Source organism: Oncorhynchus clarkii, chromosome 12, assembly GCF_045791955.1.
Source record: "Oncorhynchus clarkii lewisi isolate Uvic-CL-2024 chromosome 12, UVic_Ocla_1.0, whole genome shotgun sequence".
Classification (NCBI taxonomy): domain Eukaryota; kingdom Metazoa; phylum Chordata; class Actinopteri; order Salmoniformes; family Salmonidae; genus Oncorhynchus; species Oncorhynchus clarkii.
The window spans coordinates 34,603,196-34,628,125 of record NC_092158.1 but is presented as its reverse complement, the minus strand read 5'-3'; the positions used below and the strand labels follow the sequence as shown (position 1 = coordinate 34,628,125).

At 43.0% G+C, this 24,930-nt stretch overlaps 1 protein-coding gene across 2 annotated transcripts in view; it reads left to right on the top strand.

The window, feature by feature from the left end:
- The first annotated feature begins 1,326 nt into the window (after window positions 1–1,326).
- Window positions 1,327–24,930, top strand: part of LOC139423099 (mediator complex subunit 13a) — a 112,490-nt gene continuing 88,886 nt past the window's right edge. Inside the window, exons 1-2 of one of the 2 annotated variants that reach the window (XM_071174748.1) lie at window positions 1,327–1,897; window positions 11,218–11,452. In XM_071174748.1, coding sequence (XP_071030849.1) covers window positions 1,832–1,897; window positions 11,218–11,452 — 301 coding nt within the window. In that variant the 5' untranslated portion in view covers window positions 1,327–1,831. The remainder of the gene's footprint in view (window positions 1,898–11,217; window positions 11,453–24,930) is intronic. The other variant, XR_011635793.1, reaches the window with a different exon arrangement.

The window sequence follows — 24,930 nt, the reverse complement described above, 5'->3', positions numbered from 1 at the left end:
ATCTGGCTTATATAATTATGATGGTCATAATGCTTCTTGAAAGTGTGCCATGAAGTGTATTTTCTAGAAATTATGTAAAGGATTCATTACATGTAAAGGATTCACTACAACAACAACAACAAAGTAAATAGAAAAATGTCAATAGCACACCCAAAGTACAAAGTAAGTTACAAAGTAAATAGCACACCCAACTACCTCATCCCCATATTGTTATTTATCTTCTTGCTTTTTTGCACCCCAGTGTCTCTACTTGCACATCATCATCTGCACATCTATCATTCCAGTGTTAATGCTAAATTGTAATTATTTCGCCTCTATGGCCTATTTATTGCCTTACCTCCTTAATCTTCTACATTTGCACACACTGTACATAGATTTTCCTGTTGTGTTATTGACTGTACGTTTGTTTATGTGTTTTTGTCGCACTGCTTTGCTTTACCGACCAGGTCGCAGTTGTAAATGAGAACTTGTTCTCATCTGGCCTACCTGGTTAAATAAAGGTGAAATAAAGGAAACAACATTTCAAATAAAATAAAACTTATTGGCAGGGGGGCCAGGGATGTGTAGGTGTCATAACCTGCCATAAAATAATGCAATATATGTGACAGCAGGTGTAAATTGGGCTAAATACTTTGCATAGATTTGGCTTCTCAGAATTCCGTGCATTAATCACAATCAATCATCTGAAAAGTATTAACCGAACACATTATCATACCAATAAAAGAGAAAAGCTCAGTATCAATTGTATAAACATTTTTTTCTAAAATAACAAGTGCAGTCACCTTTTGGGTTTAAATTATTGAGTCAAACAGCTACTTAATCATGACCGAATATATTCAATAATCTTGAACGTTTCACAGCACATTTGTTAAGATAATTTCTTCTCAGAGTGGCGCAACAATAATTTGTCACAGTTCATGGCACTTGTGGCCTGGGTAACTCGTGAATTGTATTAGCGTCGCGCGTGCTTTATGTTACTACAGCATGACAATGGTGTTATAATAGTGTTACATTGTATCCCCGCCTACACAGACACATTCGATTAGGTGAAAGTTTTTAGGGCTTTGCTGTGATTGCAAGGCCACACACCGTATGATGTAAATGTTGATGCGAGGAATGGATACATTTCTTTGTGTATGCACTAGGTGGTGCACTGTGAAAGTCGGTCAATTTAAAGGTTTGATCATTAGTAACAGAATCTGGTTGCTCAGTAGCGCCTCTTGCTCTCGCCTAGCGGCAATACCCATCTGTTACAGTGTTATTACAGCCCTCATGACCACAATGAGCCAATAGGCTTTTGGAGGCAGAGTTCTCCCTGTGGCCGCCATTAAAGAAAGGAATCCATGAATTCAAATGGAACCAGAAGGATCAGAGACCGAAATAATGGTTAAAATTACCGTAGAGATAGGCATATGCCAATTTCCGATTGGATTTTAAGGATGTTATTCGTTTTTAGATTGATTTTGATGGTGATGGAGGAGTAGAGGGACGTTTTTAGCTAAAACCGTTTTAAGCTAAGGGGGAGGGGGGTAGTTGCTTCTTTGCTCTCCTTTTCTTTTTGTTTTCAGAGCATTTTCGCTCCATTTAAATGTTTTATTTCATTTGTATTCTAGAGGTCGATAGAGAGGTTGTGAAGGCGATATTTTGACTGCTTTTATTTTAGGGCGGACAATAGCATTCGAAGGGTTGTTGAATAACATTCTCCAGCCAATTGTTTTAAAAATAATTATCGTTTATTACCTTATTATACATCTTGCAAAATACATTTGAAAATCTGTCTTTATTTTCTCGGGAACTGAAATGATGGAATGTTCGATCTCGCTGTGAAAGGATGAGTTCTTGTTTTGTACCAAACGGGGCCAGCTTGGAGGATTGCCACTCCAATCTATTCTGTCTGGTAAGAGATTTAAAACTAAAGGAAAAGCAGCCATTTTTAACTAGCTGAAGAGAGCGAGCTAACGTTAGTAGCCACAGCAATGGAAAAGCAGGCAGGGCCTGTCGAGCACTGCAATTCAAACATCATTCACTAAGGCAATGTTTATTTGCATACTTTGAAGTTGTGCAAGATTAAAGAATAATAGTGTTATCTGTCACTTGCAGCTGCATGCATGCTGTTTGCCATCACACATTTTCAGTTTGATCATATTCAATGCATTCCACCCCTGAGAGTTTTAGGCAAAAAAAAGTGCAACTAATGTAACGTGTGGTGATGATAAACATCCTAGCTAACTAGCTATCTAACCGAACGTTGAATACCATGCATTATTACATTTTTGTCTAGTTGTTTACATGGTTAAATTAACGTTCTATATCGTTATGCTTTTTATCGCATGCGTTGTGTAGCTTATTTATGTGACCTTAAAATAAACCCAAGCATTTGGCTAGCCTGCTAACTACCTTACAATGTTGTTCATTTGCACAAATAGCAAACTAGCTAAACGGCAGAAACATTTGGCATTCGACCATGGAAAGTAAAGGCTCGTGAACGTTGGCTTCTAATTTCAACTTCCATGTTCTATCGTGTTGTTGTTGTCAGTGGGCCAGTGTAGTTGTGAAGATACATTGATTGCTACATTGTTTACTTTAAGTAGCCAATGAAGAGTTTAGCTACTGATAAATTGTAGCATATTTGCGGTCTTATACTTTTCCTTTAAAGTTGTCAAGTTTGCTTTCCAATCATTTGTTGTTTACATTCTTGGCTCGTGCTCACCTTAAAGAGCTGAAATATTAAGAAACAACAATGTACTCTTGGATATTGTTAGTCTATCTCTATCTCTTTAGAATGTAGCACTTACTTCCCGTCTGGCAAGTTTTCAAGTTGAAATCATTTTTCATGACAAATTAATGCAATTCACTGTTTTGTTTTATATCTGTGTATTTATTTGTATGTCTTAGTTCTCATAGTGCTGATTGATACTGTTGCTAGTCAGTCGTAAAACAATTGAATTATATAGCTATCATAAATACACAACCAAAAGTACATAATAGACTCAAGGAAAAAGCTCAGACGTTCCCTCTTGTCCCTCGCACTCCTACTACTAGCTAGACCAATCTAAGAACTTCTCAGTAGTGCACCAACTATATGTTTCCAGCAATGCATTGCATTTTTTTCTGTACAGTATGTACTGTATGACGGATGTGAACAATTCCCCTTCATGAAGGTTCAATAGATAAATATTGATGGACTTAAATCGTCATTTTCCGAAGCATTTGACAGTAAAGCTGAATGAACAGGACAGGCTAGTAGTGAATGACTGGTTGCTGTATTGCAATAGTAGGGAGACATTTTACTGCAGACTGAGATGAGCATGACACCGGTGTTGCTGTTCACGGTCCTGTATGACTCACACTCTGAACAGGCATTGTGGTTTTAGGCTGAAAGAATGCAGTGAACACAGCTTGGCACTTTTCCTATAGCTAATAGTTCTCAGGAGTCTTATTGCAAAGTTTTTTTTAAATGAATAATTCTCATTTGTTTTTTTAAGTTGAGCAGCTTTCTGGGTGTTGAAGTTTGTTTGTAGATTAATTGGTATGTGTTATAACACAGTATTTTCATAAATCAATAGTCACGTCACAATGGCCCTGCTAGACTATGTCTAAGTTATGTCTAAGTTAACAAACACTGCGGCAGCGACAAATGCCGTGCTGATGAAAAGGCTGGACGAGAGGAGAGAGTAGACAGAGTGGATTTGCATTTCTCCAGAGTTTTCCAAGATGCAAACAGACTAGTTTCATGTTTTGCAGTTTGAGGGTGAGACTGTGACAGAGAGAGATGCTAGTAGTGGTGGTGGGGTCTGTCTGCTCGGGGATGGTTTGAGCAACTTCACCTGTTGCTTGTCTCTGATTCAGAAAATTCTGAAAACTTTAATGTCCTCGAGGACATAAATTTAGCAGCAGTCAAAGTACGTACAGACAAGATCACATTCAAATGTAAAACACAACAACAGAAAAAAGCAACAGATGTGTACTTGCTAGGATATGTATTGTGATTCTCATGATTCTAAATATATTGTGATTTGATGCTCCAAACATCTTCCTCACTATATGTCTGCTGCAGAGAGACGAGAGAGCATGAGAAACACGTTTTGATCAGTCAGGGAAATAAATACAAAAGTTCTGAAAACATGTTGGCTCACTATTTACAAAGAAGATGGAGAACAAGCTTTATGATGAAAAATACCGGAGTATTTTGGAGTCAAATATTGATATAATATTGTCCAAAAATAAAATTGTGATACGTAACTATCGATTTCTTCCCCCATCACTAATATATATAGAATATTTACAAAAAGTTGGCAGGGTAGTGCAAAGGTTTGCATGTCAAAATCTTTAGTGCTTAAAGTGCATGTAAGTCCAAAATCTTCTTCATTTGAACTATTGAAAATCGAATAATGAAGTAAGCTTTATGCAGTATCTTTTTGAGTGCAAACTCATTACACCTTTTTGCTCATTTGAGCTAATGCACTTGGAATAAAGCGGCTGTAGGGGAATCTGAAGTCGCTGGGAGGGAGAATGGCAGGAAGGGAAAGCAAGGGAAGGGAAGGCAGCTGTTGGCACTTAGTGTGTTCCACAATGAGACCTGGAGCTCTAAGCTGTGAGAGGGAAGGTGAGCGAAGCTGAGCATCTGACGAAAGGAGGGGTCGTAACCCGCAAATCCCAGACAGATTTTACATCAACTTTCTGAGTCCGTCAAATGGCTTTGCCCTCAGATTCCCTTATAGCCGCTATGGGAGTTTGGCCTGAAGGCCTCGGCATCTGAAAAAGGAACCTTAACTCGACCCTGGTTCTTGCACTTTTGGTGGGAGGACATTTTGCATACACAGTTGCCTACATACCTGAGCATTATACTAACAGCTAGTCTTGTCAGTTTGAAGGAAGCACACAGGTTTCTCTGACACATTCAGACTGTAACTCAGATGTAGATTTTAAAAAGATAGATTGATTGATTGACCGCAGAAGGCACACAGACTTTTGCTGGCGCAATCTGCCTCTGGAAGATTGCCAGATACTGTTAGCAGAGAATAGCCTAGTTTATGGATTGAAAGCTTGGACTTGATCTTTGACAGAGAGAGCGGTCATTCCGCGGCTTTGAAAAGCCTAACATTGACAGAAACAAACATGAAAACAATTCAGAGCTGTCATCAAAAGAATGGATTGTGCGACGAAAATGCATTTCTGAAGAAGAATAAGTAAGATGGGCATATATGCAGGCTTACAGTCCCAGCGCCACCCGTTTCAGAAACAATCCGTTTCTATAATTGCAGACGATCTGGTTTCACACAGTTTTTCCCCTCCCTTCTCTTTCCTTGCAGCACAGATGTTTCTCTGCAAGACGCAGGTGTCAGGTAGTTCCTCACACCACTATGTCTGCCACCATGAGAGAGAGAGGCTTTGGCGGATAAAGTTTCTGAAACAGAAACTGCAGCAACAGTAGTAGTATACTGGTGAAAGGAATAAGCTAGTAGTACAGTAGTGCATACTTGATGAACCGGTAGGCTATAGGCCTATATGATAAATTAATATGGGCTTGTGAATGGTGTCTTGACTGGAACAGCGTTTGAATGCCCTTGAGCAAAATTCCTGATGTGAGACATTTCCTATGATGTTGCTTGATGAATTGGTAATGAGTGAAGAAGCTGGGAGTTGGTGTGCCTGCCAATCACAATAAATCCTAGCAATGAAAAACATGTAGGGACACGTGGGAAAGAGTAGTGTTGAGGAAAGTATTTTTTTTGTAGTCATATCTTGTAAATTTGATAGATTGTGTCACTAAACTCAACAGCCTTTGAGCTTTCAATATTTGGTATAAAATCTATTTAAAAAAATCTTTATTTTTGTAGTTACAGTTGCTCATCATATTCTAGTCAGATCATTGTAGCGTTTTGATATCTGTAGCATTCTGACTGGCCATTGTGGCCAGCGTATAGCCTTCCTGGCTGCCATGTTATAATGGATAACTAACTTGTTGTTGTGATCCAGCTTGGGTCCAGTTGACACCACAGAGCGCTCTGTTTTGACAACACCACCCCCCACCACTAATCTCCCAGTTTATACCCGGCTAGGCAGGCTAGGCTTAATCATTCGCTCACGTTCGTAGTGTTTAAATTGATTTAAATTTACCCGCCAATTTAATTGTAATTGTCTATTTCTAACAAAGTCAAAGTGCCAGTTGGTCAACTTGTATATATCACCTGGCAGCAGAAAATGGCACGCCTCAAGAATCTGTACTAGGCCCAGTTCACGCAAATCAGTTGTCTGCCATGCTGCAAGGATAGATAGGTGCTCCATCAAGAGAAGGACTGTAAGGCAATATTGCAACATAGTTTGTGACGGTAGTGTTGGTCTTTGCGGTGTTTCAGTGTATGACATGGGCACTGAGTGTAAGCCTAAAACACTGGAAGGCATGATGTATTCGGAGGTGGGTGGTGTGTGTGAGAGACAGTGTATGGCCTCAGTGTAGGACATGGACACAGGAAGCGCTGCCTGGTTGTACGTCAAATAAAATAACATTTTATTGGTCACATACACATGGTTAGCAGATGTTAATGCGAGAATAGTAAAATGCTTGTGCTTCTAGTTCCGACAGGGCAGTAATATCTAACAAGTAATCTAACAAATTCACAACGACTACCTTATACACACAAATGTGAAGGGATGAATAAGAATATGTACATATAAATATATGGATGAGTGATGGCCGAACGGCATATGCGAGATGCAGTAGATGGTATAGAATACAGTATATACATATGATATAAGTAATGTAGGATATGTAAACGTTATTAAAGTGGGGTTATTTAAAGTGACTAGTGATACCATTATTAAGTCAATTTATTAAAGTGGCTAGAGGTTTGAGTCTGTATGTTGGCAGCAGCCTCTATAATTAGTGATGGCTGTTTAACAGTCTGATGGCCTTGAGATAGAAGCTGTTTTTCAGTCTCTTGGTCCCAGCTTTGATGCACCTGTACAAGATCGTGAGTTCCTTCGCAATTTCTCGCATGGAATAGCCTTCAGTCTAGAGGTCGACCGATTAATCGGAATGGCCAATTAATTAGGGCCGATTTCAAGTTTTCATAGCAATCGGAAATCGGTATTTTTGGGCGCCGATTTGCCAATTTTTTCAATATATATTTTTTATACCTTTATTTAATTAGGCAAGTCAGTTAAGAACACATTCTTATTTTTAATGACGGCCTAGGAACGGTGGGTTAACTGCCTCGTTCAGGGGCAGAACGACAGATTTTCACCTTGTCAGCTCGGGGGATCCAATCTTTTAAACATTACAGTTAATTTAGTCCATCGCAATAACAACCTGCCTCTCTCTCGTTGCACTCCACAAGGAGACTGCCTGTTACGCGAATGCAGTAAGCCAAGGTAAGTTGCTAGCATAATCACTAGTTAACTACATATGGTTGATGATATTACTAGATATTATCTAGCGTGTGCTGCGTTGCACATAATCTAACTGAGCATACAAGCATACAAGTATCTAAGTATCTGACTGAGCGGTGGTATGCAGTAGGCGCGTAAACATTCATTCAAACAGCACTTTCGTGCGTTTTGCCAGCAGCTCTTCGTTGTGCGTCAAGCATTGCGCTGTTTATGACTTCAAGCCTATCAACTCCCGAGATGAGGCTGGTGTAACCAAAGTGAAATGGCTAGCTAGTTAGCGCGCGCTAATAGCGTTTCAAACGTCACTCGCTGTGAGCCATCTAGTAGTTTTTCCCCTTGCTCTGCATGTGTAACGCTTTTTCCATGGTGTCTGTTGTCGTTGTGTTGCTGGTTCGAGCCCAGGGAGGAGCGAGGAGAGGGACGGAAGCTATACTGTTACACAGGCAATACTAAAGAACAATACTAAGAACATCCAATAGTCAAAGGTTAATGAAATACAAATGGTATAGAGAGAAATAGTCCTATAATTCCTATAATAACTACAACCTAAAACTTCTTACCTGGGAATATTGAAGACTCATGTTAAAAGGAACCACCAGCTTTCATATGTTCTCATGTTCTGAGCAAGGAACTGAAACGTTAGCTTTTTTACATGGCACATATTGCACTTTTACTTTCTTCTCCAACACTTTGTTTTTGCATTATTTTTCTATTTAATTTAAAAAAAAAATGTACCCCTTTTTCTCCCCAATTTCGTGGTATCAAATTGTTTTTAGTAGCTACTATCTTGTCTCATTGCTACAACTCCCGTATGGGCTCCAGAGAGACGAAGGTTGAAAGTCATGCGTCCTCCGATACACAACCCAACCAAGCCGCACTGCTTCTTAACACAGCGCGCCTCCAACCCGGAAGCCAGCCGCACCAATGTGTCGGAGGAAACACCGTGCCCCTGGCAACCTGGCGACCTTGGTTAGTGTGCATTGCGTCCGGCCCGCCACAGGAGTCGCTGGTGCACGATGAGACAAGGATATCCCTACCGGCCAAGCCCTCCCTAACCCGGACGACGCTAGGCCAATTGTGCGTCGCCCCACGGACCTCCCGGTCGCGGCCGGTTACGACAGAGCCTGGGCGCACAGCTGGCGCTTCAGTACATTATTTAAACCAAATTGAACATGTTTCATTATTTACTTGAGGCTAAATTGATTTGATTGATGTATTATATTAAGTTAAAATAAGTGTTTGTTCAGTATTGTTGTAATTGTCATTATTACAAATAAATAAATACAAATTGGCCGATTAATCGGTATCAGCTTTTTTGGTCCTCCAATAATCAGTATCGGTATCGGCGTTGAAAAATCATAATCGGTCGACCTCTAACCTGTACTGACCTTGCATTCTGGATGATAGCGGGGTGAACAGGCAGTGGCTCGGATGGTTGTTGTCCTTGATGATCTTTTTGGCCTTCTGTGACATCGGGTGCTGTAGGTGTCCTAGAGGGCAGGTAGTTTGCCCTGTACGTTGTGCAGACCGCACTACCCTTGCGGTTGTGGACAGAACAGTTACCGTACCACACGGTGATACAGCCCGACAGGACGCTCTTGATTGTGCATCTGTAAAAGTGTGTGAGTGTTTTAGGTGACAAGACAAATTTTTTCAGCCTCCTGAGGTTTAAGAGGTGCTGTTGCGCCTTCTTCACTACGCTGTCTGTTTGTCCATGATGTGTATCCCGAGAAATGTAAAATGTTCCACCTTTCCACTACTCTCCCATCGATGTGGATGGGGGGGTGCTCCCTCTGCTGTTTCCTTAAGTCCACGATTATCTCCTTTGTTTTGTTGACGTTGAGTGAGAGGTTATTTTCCTGACACCACACTCCGGGGGCCCTCACCTCCTCCCTGTAAGCCGTCTCATCATTGTTGGTAATAAAGCCTTCCACTGTAGTGTCGTCTGCAAACTTGATGATTGAGTTGGAGGCGTGCATGGCCACTCAGTCATGGGTGAACAGGGAGTACAGGGTAGGGCTGAGAACGCACCCTTGTGGGGCCCCAGTGTTGAGGATCAGCTGGGTGGTGATGTTGTTTCCTACCTTCACCACCTTGGAGCGGCCCGTCAGAAAGTCCAGGACCCAGTTTCAGAGGGTGGGGTCGAGACCTAGGATCTCGAGCTTAATGATGAGTTTGGAGGGTACTATGGTGTTAAATGCTGTACGTAGGGCCTGCTTTCTGGTGAGCCTCAGCCACCCGCCAAGGGTAGGCAGGCAGCTGTAGCAGTGGAGCGTAATGTTCCTGGTTAAACACTTCATAACCCTGTAGTACTCTGTGCTGCTGCTAGTGATTTACAACCAATGAATTTCTCTGAGTTGTGTTCCCTCTCTATAAAAGCCGGACAATGTTGGCTTATATAGAGCACACTCCCCAAAGCACTCATCATTAAAAAGGATTAAGGTGGTCAGAGCCCATTTACAAGCATTAGGGAGGTTTTGTTCTGAGAGCATTGAACATGTTGTTCATGTTGTTCATGTTGTTCATGTTGAGATTGAAAGCACCTGAAGCTAAAGTGCACACAATTGGAACAAAAACAAGCCAAGGCTTTTTTTGCTGCTTCTCTTTTTAGCCACAATTCTTTCTGTTTATATTGAAGCCTTTCTTCTTGTTACATCTATCTATCTATCTATCTATCTATCTATCTATCTATCTATCTATCTATCTATCTATCTATCTATCATCTCAATCCAACACTACATCTTCCTTTATCTCTCGCCTTCCGCTATCTCTCCTCTCTCTCCTCCCTCCATATTGTTATCTTCTTCCTCGATCTCTCTCCTCCCTCTGCCTCTATCTCTGTCTCTTTCTCCTCACTCTCTCTCTGTTTTCCCATCTCCCTTTCCTCTATCTCTCTTTGTTTTTCTAATTCTGTGGCTGCCTGCCTGTGTGTCTCCTTGTCGTAAGTGTTCCTCCTGATGAGGCGGAGGCTCCATAAAGGAGAATGAATGCTTCTGCTTGTTTAACGTTTACTGTAACACTAGAAATCCGGGCCTCTTTGGACCTGCCTTCAGGCCAATAACATTCTAACAGTCTAATAAATACACTGAGTATACCAAACATTAGGAACACCTTCCTAATATTGCATTACATCCCCCTCTTTTGCCCTTAGAACAGCCTCAATGGACCATTCTTGAATCACAAGGAAACTGTTGAGCTTGAAAAAGTCAGCAGTGTTGCAGTTCTTGACACAAGCCGGTGTGCCTGGCACCTACTACCATACCCCATTCAAAGGCACTTAAATCTTTTGTCTTGCCCATTCAACCTCTGAATGGCACAAATCCATGTTTCAATTGTCTCAATCTACACTGATTGAAGTGTATTTAACAAGTGACATCAATAAGGGATCATAGCTCTCTGTTGCCGATTGTTCACTGGTGGAGCGCATTGAATAGTGGTTGTTCTTGGAAAAAGTGATATTTTGATATCACTTCAATATCTCTTCAATTTTGATATTGATATTTGGCAATGTTAATTGTTTTGGAAACCTCAGAATCTGCCCTTTCTGATACTATATAGAAGCATCTTACCTGCATGTAACAATGTAGGAGGATTTGAAAAAAGTCACTTTTTGGCTCCCCACTGAAAAAATGACATTTCCTCTTAAAACTGCTTATAACACATTCTGTTCTTTATCTCGAAACTCTAACAATATACAGTACGTATGTTAAATATATGGAGGGGGCAATTTCAAAATGATCCCCATGGCCTTTCTAGTGTTAAAATGTTTACCCACGGGTACCTGGCTCCTGTGGCAGTGGCTGACTCTCTCCCTCCCCCTCCCAGGCTGATCTGACTGGGATCAAATGGAAGCGGTATGTGTGGCAGGGCCCCACCTCTGCGCCGATCCTCTTCCCCGTGACCGAGGAGGACCCCATCCTGTGCAGCTTCAGCCGCTGCCTCAAGGCGGACATACTGAGCGTGTGGCGGCGGAGCCAGAGGCCTGGACGTAGAGAGCTCTGGCTGTTCTGGTGGGGGGACGACCCTAACTTCGCAGAGTTGATCCATCACGAACTTACAGGTGAGACAGGATAGCGAGAGTGTGCGCATGTATACACACAGACACACGCTCATGCTAACCTGAATAGAATACCTGCCATGGTCCAATAACTTGAAACAGCAGTACTAAGCCTGTGTGATGGCGTTGGTTTATAATTTAAAACAATGTAATTAGATGTATTTTTTCTTCTTCTTAGTCACAGATGTAATTGTAGGATATAGTGATATTCTTATGCTCTGAGCTCCGACAGTGCAGGTCAAAAAGAGAAGTGAATGAAACAATAATACAAATAACAATAATAATATATGTTTACAACTGTAACAATTATAAATGTCCACTGGGGGGTGGGGGCAGGATAAAATATTCCGTGGGGGGAGTCGCAGGGGGGAAGTGACAGGTGAATGAAACAATAATACAAATAAGACTGAAGAATACAGTCCAAGCAACGGCCCACTCAGACCATGTTTAAGATTGGCTTTGCTGCTCACAAGAGATAAATGAGGGACTCATGTTTCTTTCAATGAACCTTTTTATGCATTCATCGAAGGTTACAGAGCTGGTTAAATGGGTGATTATTATAAAAGATCATGAAAAGGAGCTTCTTGAGTGCTGCAGACCTCAGAGCAATACCTAAGCCAGTGGTGATAATGGTGATAGTTAAAGTGCTGGTTGTATAATGTAAAATATTACAAGGTTCAGGGCAGGGGTTGATTGTCAGGCTGACTGACGCTGTGAACTCTGGGGAGATCAATTCACTGTGAGAGCTTAGAAGGTGATAGTGTTAACCAGATAGCTCCCTTAGTTTCTCCTCATCCCCTAAATGACAAGCAGCCAGTCTGGCAGAGAACAGCCTTCACCTGCAGGTCAACTCCCACTGTTTGGAGCAAACACTCGCTACAACCACCGTAGTTATTTTTTTCTGTGTGTGTGTGTGCACGCACTGTAAGCCTTATCATGGCATCTAAGCGCCTTCCGCCCTCCAGCACACGATAAAGCAGCGCCCTGCACTTTGTGTCACCGAGGCAATATCAGAAAGCTTATCGCATCTTCCCATTTAAAAAGGAGGATAGAAAAGAGGGGGGGGGGGGGGGGGTGAATCCCTCTTCTCATGACTTCTGTGAAATGTTTTATATGCAGGAGCAACGATGCAGAAACGAGCCTAACTCATCATGGAGGTCTGGCCCGGTGCTCTCTCTCTTTTCCCTCCTCCCTCCATCCTCTCACATTTCTTTCTTTCTACAGCAACAGTGGTTGATGGACAGAGACCATCTTTATTCATGCTCTTTGGCTGGGAGATTGAACTCCTGAGTCTGAGCCATGACACACACACCTGCACACAGACACACAGCCGGCCCGGGGCCCTCCTTCATTATGACAGGTTGTGCTTGAAGTGGGCTGGAAGTGGAAGCTAAATGGCGTGATGGCAGCCAATCCAGCCCTGGTGGGCTCCGGTAATAACCTGCAGGGCTGGAGCATTAAATAGACTGTGTGTGTGTGTGTGTGTGGACGGCAGTGGGATGGAGCCTCTCCTTGGCGTGCTGGCAGTGAAAGTGTGAAGCAACACAGAAGATGGTGACAACGTGTGTGTTTTAGTGGCGGTGATCAGCTGCTTAACACCTTGCCCTTTTTCCTCCGTGCAAGTGGCTGATGGGTTTGCCCTTTTCCTCAGTCAAACCGTCCAAGTCAAATTGGGGTAATTCCTGGAAATGTTAAGCACTTTTTTGTTTGTCATTTTTTTAACCCCCCTTATTGCATTGTTGGTGGTAAACATGAAAATCAATTATTTCATGTCGGCAGCAGAAATGGTGGCGGCTCATGCGGCTCATTTTCTCCTTCCGCGCTCATTAGATTAACGGCCTGAGAAAGTCTTTTAATTTTGATCAAGTGCCATTTCTGTGTATACAAAACAGTGGGCCAGTAATCCCTTTGGGGGGGGGGGGGGGGGGGTTAGGCCCTGCACTATTCTCCCCATGTTGGAGGGGGACAAGTTACTCTGTCAGCCTGTTCTTTATCAGGACATTTGAGAAAACCAATTCTAATCTTCCTGTGGCCATGCACAAAACATTATTCCAAGCAAGCGAACGGATGCGATTGCAAAATTAAACTGCTTGCATAGGGTTTTATCCTTATGCAAATACCCTCCTCCCCCTGGCTGCCCTGGAAGCCGGTGGTGGAGTCGCTGTCCTATCCAGGGGCATCCTCCACAGATAAATGCCAGCAGGGTTTTTCCCGCCCTCAAAGAACAACTGATTCTTTTTTGCATAGAAATTAGGACCAGAGGTCTGTCTGTCTGAGAGGGTAATTGTTTGGTGGTGAATTTCTCCCTGGTTCCTGGGCCTGCTACTCGTGTGCCTCCTTTCCCTCCCTCCATCTCGCCCTTCATCCCTCCTGCTCTGCCAGGCCCCAGTGGGCCTGCCTCCTATGGCAGTCACTCCCTCTCTCTGTCACTTTGTCTTTTTCTTCATCTCCCTCCCTCTCTCTCCCCTGGGCATTACCAGCCCTCCCTACCTGTTCCCTCCCTCTGCTCCATCCTCCACTCAGCTGCAGGTGACTCCAAGGCTACAGGCTGCAGGCTCCACTTTGCAATCATGGCTCCCAGCCAGTCAGTTCCCCGTCTTTCTGATGAAATTGAAAAAGTTTCTCAAGCAGATGAAGCCCGGAAACAAAAGTAAAAAAACAACAACTTCTGGTTTAGTATCAGTATGATTCAAACTTTTCAAGTGTTTACTCTTGTGGCTATTATGAAACCATACACACTATCAGCCCCTCTATATTGCAGTTGGACTGCGGGCCTCTTTACGCTACACTAGTTTGATGACGTATACTAGTTCCAGGACACACATTTTCTGCATTGTAAAAAGACCTAGATTTAAATCTCTCTTTTGCAAGCCACCTCTGTAGGTAGTGTGTGAGACACACCTTATGGTACAGTGTAAAGACAATGGCACACCCCATGTCCCTGCAAGTACCTTCATTACCTTAATACCAGAAAACAGCATGTTGTTCTGTTAGCCAAATTGAAAACTGAAGGCTTTTAAAATGTCCACACAATTGTGAACCGTTGCAATAATCAAGTGTACAATGTGGTTTAGATGAGAAGCTCCTGTATAGTTTGAATCGCTATCCTCCTTTTGTTTGTCTGTAATATGGTATTTACGGACTGCTAGTAGCTGTACACACACAAAGCAGGAATGTGGCTTTGGTCACACCACATCCAAGGCTAATGTAAGGATATTGTAAACAGAAAAGATGCCAATCCAATGTTGAAGAGAGATAGATCTTACAACACATTCTCATGTAAAACAGCCTAATAAGAGCTTGCTGTGTGGAGGTTTAAAGGGAAAGAAAGAGAGTTGTCTGTTGTGCAGAGAAGGATCTCTTATCAGCCCAGTCATCTCCATTGTGCTCCCTGGGGCGCCACAACTGAGCAGCACACGCATTAATTTATTACTGCATGTTGGGTCAGTTCTCTAGAGAGGAGGGAGGGAAGAGGAGTACACTTGTCTTTCAATGGTCCCTCTGCTGTTTAACGGATGGACAACTATGTTGTTTTGGATGTTTGTACTGAGGGGAAGGAAATGTGCTTCATTTAGCTTCTCTCTGAAGGGTTTTTATTTTAGTATGGATGTGTGTGGCGCTAACAATCTGCTGGCATAGCTCTGCTCTTGTTAGTTTTTGTTGGCTCTGCCAAATACTTTGGACATTTCCAGGCCTGCCCATTCTTTACTATTCAGAACAGCTCTGATGTGCACCTCTCAGGGCTGCTCCAAAGGGCATATTTCAGTACACTGGAGGAGCAGTGTCTGCAGGTCAGGTCTTTGTTTCTCTTCCTTGCCCTGACATCTGTGAAGATGGCTGCCCCTCGGATTGAATGAGGCGTCCGGTGAAAATCCATCCATCTCCCAGATCTGTGGGAAAGAGAAAAATATTGAATGCAAATATTGTTGTTTCTGTCAGCCTCTTTTGTTCCAATGTGGATGTCGATTAAGGCAGCCCTACGCACTTCTCTGATTCAGAGGGGTTGAGTTAAATGCGGAAGACACATTTCAGTTGAATGCATTCAGTTCTAAAACTGACTAGGTATCCCTTTTCCTTTCCTACCGACTCCAAAATGATCTCAAGGAGCAGATCTTGATTGTGCCAGTTGCTCGAGGACGTGTGATTAAAACACAATTTATATGCCGCGATGCCGTGGACCTAGTTTACTGTGTGTTTTTTTTACTGTCTTTTTCTGATGATGAAAAATGGCAATATTCACCGGTGAAGTGTTTTGATTTGAGTGTGAAAGACTGAAATAGGCTTGACATGCCTAGACACGTACACACACACATACACTACCGTTCAAAAGTTTTGGGTCACTTAGAAATGTCCTTGTTTTTGAAAGAAAAACTTTTTTTGTCCATTAAAATAACATACAATTGATCAGAAATACAGTGTAGACATTGTTAATGTTGTAAAAACTCCCTTTTGTTCATCACGCTTGGCTGAGAAATCGACCAGAAAATGCTGTCACTACAACGGCAAACTTTTTTCCAAATTAGCTCCATAATATCGACAGAAACATGGCAAACGTTGTTTAGAATCAATCCTCAAGGTGTTTTTAACATATCTATTCGATAATATATCAATCGAGACAATTGGTTTCTCATAAGAAGCGATTGGAAAAATGGCTACCTCAGTATTTTACGCAAGATTTTCTGCGGGAGACATTATGTGACCACTTGCTAAATGTGGTCCCTTACGGCTATTCTTCAACAGAAATGCGTAAAAAGACGTCACAATGCTGTAGACACCCTGGGGAATATGTAGAAAACGTAAGCTCATTCGTAGCTCATTCACAGCCATATAAGGAGTCATTGGCATGAGGCGGTTTCAAAAAATGCGGCACTTCCTGATTGGATTTTTATCTGGGTAACGCCTGTAACATCAGTTCTGTTGCACTCACAGACAATATCTTTGCAGTTTTGGAAACGTCAGAGTGTTTTCTATCCAAAGCTGTCAATTATATGCATAGTCGAGCATCTTTTCGTGACAAAATATATTGTTTAAAACCTGTTAAGGATGCTGCAAATTTTTGCAGCTTTTCACAACTTTTTTTTACTAATCACGCAACATTTCAACGTCCTGCTACTCATGCCAGGAATATAGTATATGCATATAATAAGTATGTGTGTATAGAAAACACTCTGAAGTTTCTAAAACTGGTTAAATCATGTCTTTTGCTATAACAGAACGTGTTCAGGAGTAAAAATCCCAGGGAAAACTGTTCACCAAAAACACAAAAAAAATATTCATCCGCCAGTCTTTGAATTGTCTAAGGCGATAGAAAATAGATGATGTTCCGTTTACAACGCCTACAGCTTCCACACGATGTCGCCAATACTGGCATTTTGCACGTTTATCCTTGGTGGGATGACGTATAGGCACTTCCTGTCTTGGGGTGCACCCAGGAAATTATGAAAGTGAAAAAAATGGACGATGATTTCAAGACTTGCTGCTATCGAATACAGATCGCCCCGTGATCAATTTTATCGATTATTAACGTTTATTAATACCTAAAGTTGGTTTACAAAAGTAGTTTGAAGTGATTTGTAAAAGTTTATAGGCAACTTTGTTAATTTTAAAAAGTGACGTTGCGTCGTGTAAAGGTGAATTTTCCTTGGATCAGACGGCCTTCATAAATGGACATTTTGGGCATACTTTGACGAATTTAATCGGGAAAAAGACCCAATTGTGATGTTTATGGGACATATAGGAGTGCCAACAAAGAAGCTCGTCAAATGTAATGAATGTTTTATATTTTATTTCTGCGTTTTGTGTAGCGCCGGCTACCGCAAATCTTTTGTTTAGGTCTCGTTCAGGTATTTTGGGGGGTGCATGCTATCAGATAATAGCTTCTCATGCTTTCGCCGAAAAGCATTTTACAAATCTGACATGTTGGCTAGATTCACAACGAGTGTAGCTTTAATTGAGTACCTTGCATGTGTGTTTTAATGAAAGTTTGAGTTTTATCGAGTACTACGAGTGGCACTCTGAAATTTCCGCTGATTTGGTTCCTGTGCAGGAACCAAAAACTCGCAACATCCGTAACAGGTTAAAACGGGAACGTTTTTTATCCAAAAATGTAAATACTGCCCCCTAGTCGTAAAAGGTTAACCTTTCTAGCTCGACAACATTCCACTAAAAAGGCAGCGCGCGAAATTCAAAAATATATTTTTTAAATATGTAACTTTCAGACATTATTAAAAGGAACCACAAGCTTTCATATGTTCTCATGTTCTGAGCAAGGAACTTAAACGGTAGCTTTTTTTACATGGCACATATTGCACTTTTACTTTCTTCTCCAACACTTTGTTTTTGCATTATTTAAACCAAATTGAACATGTTTCATTATTTATTTGAGGCTAAATAGATTTTATTGATGTATTATATTAAGTTAAAATAAGTGTTCATTCAGTATTGTTGTAATTGTCATTATTACACATAAATTAAAAAAATTGGCAGATTAATCGGTATCGGCTTTTTTTGGTCCTACAATAATCAGTATCGTTATCGGCGTTGAAAAATCCTAGTCGGTCGACCTCTAAAACAGACGCCTCACAAGTCCTCAACTCCTCAAAGCGACTCCGGGATGCTGGCCTTCTAGGCAGAGTTCCTCTGTCCAGTGTCTGTGTTCTTTTGCCCATCTTAATCTTTTATTTTTATTGGCCAGTCTGAGATATGGCTTTTTCTTTGCAACTCTTCCTAGAAGGCCAGCATCCCGGAGTCGCCTCTTCACTGTTGACGTTGAGGCTGGTGTTTTCCGGGTACTATATTTTAGCTTCAAGACAAAAACGCAGAGGTACTGCAGCTAAAGCTAACATCGTGTCTTCATCAAGTAATGTTAGCCTATCAAAAATGAATGATTACCCCTCTAATATAAATATAAAATTACAGTAGGCCTACCTTACAAACAGTACAACAACCAATGCTTCATTTTTATCAATATCATGCAAATCATTAGGCTACATGTGGTAAAAGCAAATTGAGACAGAAAACGTGGATATAATTCACCGTGGAGTTGAGATGTTGAGTTGTTTTATATAAAAGCCCATTCCCGCCATGCAAAAATAAAATGCATATAGATCATACATATAAGTTATGTTTCTTAATTTGTAGCATTGTGTGGCAATCCGCCCAGCAGGGCCGCCGACAAGCGTGTGGCGAGCTGGCATTTGCCTAAGTACACAAGGGACAAAGTACTATTGTTTAGACTGATTCGTTTCATGATTTGTTTGATAGGGTTTGGGCTTCCATAGTTTTACGCAGCTCAATGCAGCTGGCAGGCACTGCGACAATTTCAGAATGTAACGGGCTGTTACTGAAATTTCAGGTAAAACAATTTAGAATGGAACGGGCTGTTACTGAAATGTCAGGTCAAACAATTGAATCTCTTTCAAAAACATTGCTCTGCTTTTACCATTTATACTGTAGGAGTGTTGAGCTTGACGAGACAGTTCTGTTTACGCTGACGTGCTCGGAGGGGGGCAACTGTCGGGCGAGTATCGTGCGCGACACAACAGCATTTCCCTTTGCTATCATGAATGTGAAAACGGTCTAAGACTTCACTTGACAAGTGCAACTGCCTTAATAGTGTCAGTTTTCCTCCTTCTCGATATAACTGATAAACATGACATGATTAAGTGAGATGGCGCAGTTCAGGCTTATCTCAACACCTATCCAAAAGGCTTTGTATTATCTGGCTACACCTGAGGAAAAACATGAATGTTTGCCCACCCAGATGTCCTGCATACAATTTGAACACAACCAAGCTGTAACCGCTCTCAATTACGCTAAGCTTGCTTGAGGTTGTTTTGGAACAAGGTTGGTTGTGGTTGCAGCAGCACTGTAGCGGCAAGGCTGTTGATGTGGATCTAAGATAATTGGTGAGCAATATTCCCTATTAACCCAGGCTAAAGATTCTGAGCGCTTCGGTTTGACCCTGTTCTCTGTGTCAGCCGCAAAAGGCTTCTGAGATAAGTAAATGGATAAATCTACTCGACTGGCTTGTAGTTGACTTTTTAGAGAGTCAGGGGGGTTGATGCCTTTTGTGCTTTGGGATCCATTTTCCAGGGCTAATCTTCTGAATGTGACCCCCTCCCCTTCCCTCCCTGTTCTCTGATGGCTGGCTGGGGGGCTGTGGGCCTGGTGCATCACAGATGAGGCTGGGGACTGGGAGGGACGCGGCCACATGGCTCTACAGTGCGACCATTTTACTTGCATATGCGCCAAAATATTTTGCTGTGCAACCTGGAATTTTAATTTAGGAGCACTAGTGCGCCTAGAAAAATGTAGGATTCTAGCTTTTAATATCTGAAATATGATTTATTGTGCTCCTAAATGTCTTTGGTCTCCAACATTTTTCAACTTAAATAAAGCTCCGGCTCTGGATGCCTGGGTGCTAGGCGGGCGGGTGCGCTCTCTCCCCTTACTCTGCTCTTGAAATGTTCATTCATTAGTAATAGAGACTTTGTGGAGCAAGCAGCACCACTACAGGTCCATCTCTCTTGGCTGCTTGTGGATGGATGGGAAGAGTGGGAAGGAGAGAAGGAAGGGGGAAGAGAGACAGAGAAAGAGGGAGGAAAAGCTCCTCTACCTAGCCTGGATGGAAAAATCCCCTGGAGCCCTGTGGATCACAAGACATTAATCTTGGTGTTTAATGAGCTACCGACTGCAGCTTTAATTACCAGAGCATAGACACCTGTGACTGGAGGGACTGACCACCTCCAAAACCATGCCCTCTTACATTCACCTCTTAGCATAAACAGCCACTGCTGGAATGGGCCCACAAACACCTGTGTGTGTGTGTGTGTGTGTTTGCAGTTAGTGCATTCATCTTAAGATAGCTAAGTGGGACAAACATCACAGGCATAGAAAGCACATTTTTTCAGTAGAGTCTAAGCTAGAAGGGGGTGTTTGATGTTTCAGAGTTTCAGATGTTTTTGGAAGATGGGCAGGGACTCTGCTGTCTTAGCTTCAAGGGGAAGCTGGTTACACCATAGGGGTGTCAGGACAGAGAAGAGCTTGGACTGGGCTGAGCGGGAGCTGCCCTCCTATAGGGGTGACAGGACAGAGAAGAGCTTGGACTGGGCTGAGCGGGAGCTGCCCTCCCATAGTGGTGTCAGGACAGAGAAGAGATTGGACTGGGCTGAGCCGGAGCTGCCCTCCTGTAGAGGTGGGAGGGCCAAGAGACCTGAGGTGGCAGATGGCGTGCTCGGGTGGGGGTGTAGGGTTAGCCTGAAGGTAGGGAGGGGCAGTTCCTCTTGCTTTTCTGTAGGTAAGCACCATGGTCTTGTAGTGGATGTGAGCTTTGACTGGAAGCCAGTGGAGTGTGCAGAGGAGCGGGGTGTCATGAGAGAACATGGGAAGGTTGAAAACCAGGCGGGCTTCAGCGTTCTGGATAAGTTGCAGGGGTTTGATGGCACAAGTGGGGGGCCCAGCCAACAGCGAGTTGCAGTAGTCCAGACGGGAGAAGATAAGGGCCTGGATTAGGATCTTGCCTCTTCCTGTGTGAGGTAGGGTCGTACTCTACGGATGTTGTAGAGCATGAACCTGCAGGAGCGGGTCACTGCTTTGATGTTTGGAGAGAATGATAGGGTGTTATCCAGGGTCACTCTAAGGGTCTTTGCACTCTGGGAGGGCGACACTCTGGAGTTGTTAACCATGATGGAGAGGTCTTTGAGCGGGCAGGCCTTCCCTGGGAGAAAGAGCAGTTCCGTTGAGGTTAAGCTTGAGGTGGTGGGTCGACATCCAAGTTGAGAGGTTGCGTGTCGCCACCTGTGTGTCAGAAGGGGGGAAGGAGAAAAGTAGTTGAGTGTCATGCGCATAGCAATGATAGGAGAGACCATGTGAGGATATGACGGAGCCGAGTGACTTGGTGTATAGAGAGAAGAGGAGAGGTCACCTGGTAGGAACGGCCTGCCAGATAGGATGCATCCCAAGAGTGGGCAGAGCCTGAGACACCCAGCCCTGAGAGGGTGGAGAGGAGAATCTGATGTTTCACAGCGTCAAAGGCAGCGGATCGATCTAGGAGGATGAGAACAGAGGAGAGAGAGAGTCAGCTTTGGCAATGTGGAGAGCCTCCGTGACACAGAGAAGAGCAGTTTCAGTTGAGTCGTCAAGAAGATCATTCTGAGAGAGCTAATGAGAGATCAGAGACAGCACACAAAACAAGTGTTTTGGAAAGAGAAGAAAAAAGGGATACAGGTCTATAGTTTTTGACCTCAGATGAGTTGAGTGTTGATTTCTTGAGGAGGGGAGCAACTTGGGTCAGAGGGGACACAGCCAGTGGTCAAGGATGAGGTGATGAGGAATGGGAGAAGGTCTCCAGAGAGGTCTGGAGAAGGGAGGAGGGGCTGGGGTCGAGCGGGTAGGTTGTCAGGGCGGCCAGACCTCACTAGTCACATGATGTCATCTGGAGAGCGAGGAGAGAATGAGGTCAAGGCATAGGGTAGTTCTATTTAACTAGGCAAGTCAGTTAATAAATTCTTATTTACAATGATACAGCCTGGATTCGAATCAGGGTATCTGTTGTGACGCCTCTAGGAGGAAGGAGCAGGTGGAAAATAGTTTCCTTGGGTTAGAGGCAGAAGCTTGACATTTAGAGTGGTAGAAAGTGGCTTTAGCAGCGGACACAGATGAAGAGAATGTAAAGAGGAGGGAGTGAAAGGATGATAGGTCCTCCGGAATGTTTGTTTTCCTACATTTTTGCTCAGCTGCCCGTATCCCTGTTCAGTATATTTGTATCTTGTGTCACCAGGCTCTTGGCGAGATCTCATACACTGGTGTCAGGGGAGGTGTGTGCTGGTTATCGGTAGGGCTGTGACACTACCAGTAACTCTTTGGTCCTTTTAAAATCTGCTGTATGTAAAATATTTTGTGCTATAGCTTGGAAAATAAATACTTGCGACTCTGGATGACAACATAATGATGTTTGTTTCCAACATTCCTAAAGAAGTTAAAGCCGTTTCGTGTTTTGTTTCCTTGCGACGATACTAATGAGTAGGATGATACTCGTATCGTTCTGACCCTAGTGGTCGGTGCAGTGTGAGTGGAGTGTGTGATTTGGGAGCTTCTTCTGAGAAGTCTCTGCTGTGTAGTGTGGTCCTGTCTATGCCTGTGAAAGATTACTGCCTGCTCGGTCAGCTCATCTGGGCCCCCTCCGCCAAACGGGAGAGGGAGGGAGACATAAACCTGAACCTGAGCCAGGCTACTGTGTGTCTTTCTCTGTCTCTCTCTCTCTTTCTCTCTCTGGTCTCTCTCTCCCTCTCTTTCTCTCTCTTTGGTCTTTCTCTCTTTCCCCCTCTCTCTGGTCTCTCTCTCTCTGGTCTCTCTCTCTCTCTTGACAGCCAACCTCACGCCAGCTAGCAACCTCCCACCTCACACAACAGCCAATTAACATGCTGGAATTAAGAGCCATGGAGTTAATTGGCGGTGCATTGACCTATTAGCTGCTAATCTGACCGGGACCGCTCCTCCTATTTTGATTTGGAGAGAAATTTCACACATTGAAAGCAATGTTGTTTTGTTTGGATGAAAATGCTTATTTAATTTGACAGTCTGTTTTTCAAATGGGAAGATAAGTGGAAGAGGCACTTTCCACATTGAGTGGAATGTTATAAGGGATGGTTATAAGGGATGGTTAAAAGGGATGTTATAAGGGATGGTTATAAGGGATGTTATAAGGGATGGTTATAAGGGATGGTTATAAGGGATGTTATAAGGGATGATTATAAGGGATGGTTATAAGGGATGGTTATAAGGGATGTTATAAGGGATGGTTATAAAGGATGGTTATAAGGGATGGTTATAAGGGATGTTATAAGGGATGGTTATAAGGGATGGTTATAAGGGATGTTATAAGGGATGTTATAAGGGATGGTTATAAGGGATGGTTATAAGGGATGTTATAAGGGATGGTTATAAGGGATGGCCATTCAACATGTAAGTTACTTGTTGCAGAGAAAAAGGAGACAGGCCATCTTTTGTTCCTCTTTTGTCAGGGAAGAATGCTTTCTAATCTGTTGCTGTAAGGACTGTGGGAACTGTGTGTAAAAGTACCACTCTCCTTCCACATCAGTCAGTGGAAACAGGTTGCCCCCCTCCCTGGCTCTTATTGTGTCGGCTGCTTGCCTGCTTGCCGGGTATAGTCTTGAGACAATTCAAACGTTTCCTCTCTGTGATAGCTTACAAGCTGCAGCTCTCTCTTTCTGCCCTACGCCACTGCTACACCCCTCAGTCACTCCTTCTCCTTTTCCCCCTCCCGCTGAAGATGGACTGGCTGTCATTCACTCTCCTCTCATGGCCACACCCACTTCCCAGGTTGTTGTTAAAATTCAAGTTTTAGTGTTGTTTCTATGTGTTTTTGTTGGTTACGTTTTTTGACTTATATTAATAGTAGGTTTGAGCTGTGCACCTCTTTGTTTGTGTGTGTGTCTCTGACTGTCTCCAGAAAGAGTATTGCTCCTGTTCTCTTGGCTGTGGTGGACTATGAGAGACATAAGGTCGTTAGGAACGCTTGATGCAAACCAGATGCCTGTTTGCTTTTCTTCAGCGCTAGAGGAAAATACTAGAGGGGGGGGAGAGGCAGATGTGATCCTGACAGAGTAAAGCAGATGTGATATCTGTTTATGTAAATTAAGGTTTAGACGTTTCCCGTCATTTACGCAGGGGCTGTTTTCTCTTCTGTAAAAAAACTGGATCGAGAAAAGGAATGCAAATTGGCCACAGAAGAAATGGCAACTTAGCTTTCGGTTCTTCATCAGCCTCTTGCTGTTTTATTGATATATAGTTCCCCCTCTCTTTACCTACTCCTACACACTCTAACCCCATATGTGTTATTAGTAACAGTGAGTGGAGATCTGTCTATATTCAGTCAGGCCAACATGGCTTTGCAATGGGATGATTCCCATGTTTTCTTCTATAATCTGCTGGTGTTGTTGTCAAGAACCAGCTGGCCAGGCTGGCTGCTTACTTGTTGTCATGACATTGTGACCTTTGCACTGCCATGTCAGAGGAGGGTCGGTCGGGCGAGGCCTCAATGTTAAATCCTTCTTAACAAACAGACGTAGAGAACAAGGGCTCCTGTCAGCCTACTGCACAGAATACCAGGGCAGAGTTCAGCATGGAACAATGTTGTGGAACCTACATATAAGAATATATCTCTCTGACATGTAGAATCAGGAATCATGTCCGCTTTATTCTTGCAACGTTTGTTTTGTGAACGTAGCCCTGTCAGCCCTGGCTATGTACAACGTTGGCTTATTTCACAGCCATCTCCTCATTTGAGCTTGAAATAGTATATGGAGGGATGCCTGAGTTCCTCCTCCTACAGTTTCTGTTTCCTCTACAGTGTTTCAACGATAAGACATGTCCGTGTCTAAACACACACTTTTTTTCTGGAAACCCACTTTTTGGCTGAATCTGAGATAGGTTTAGAAGCTGGCTCACAGTGTCCAGAG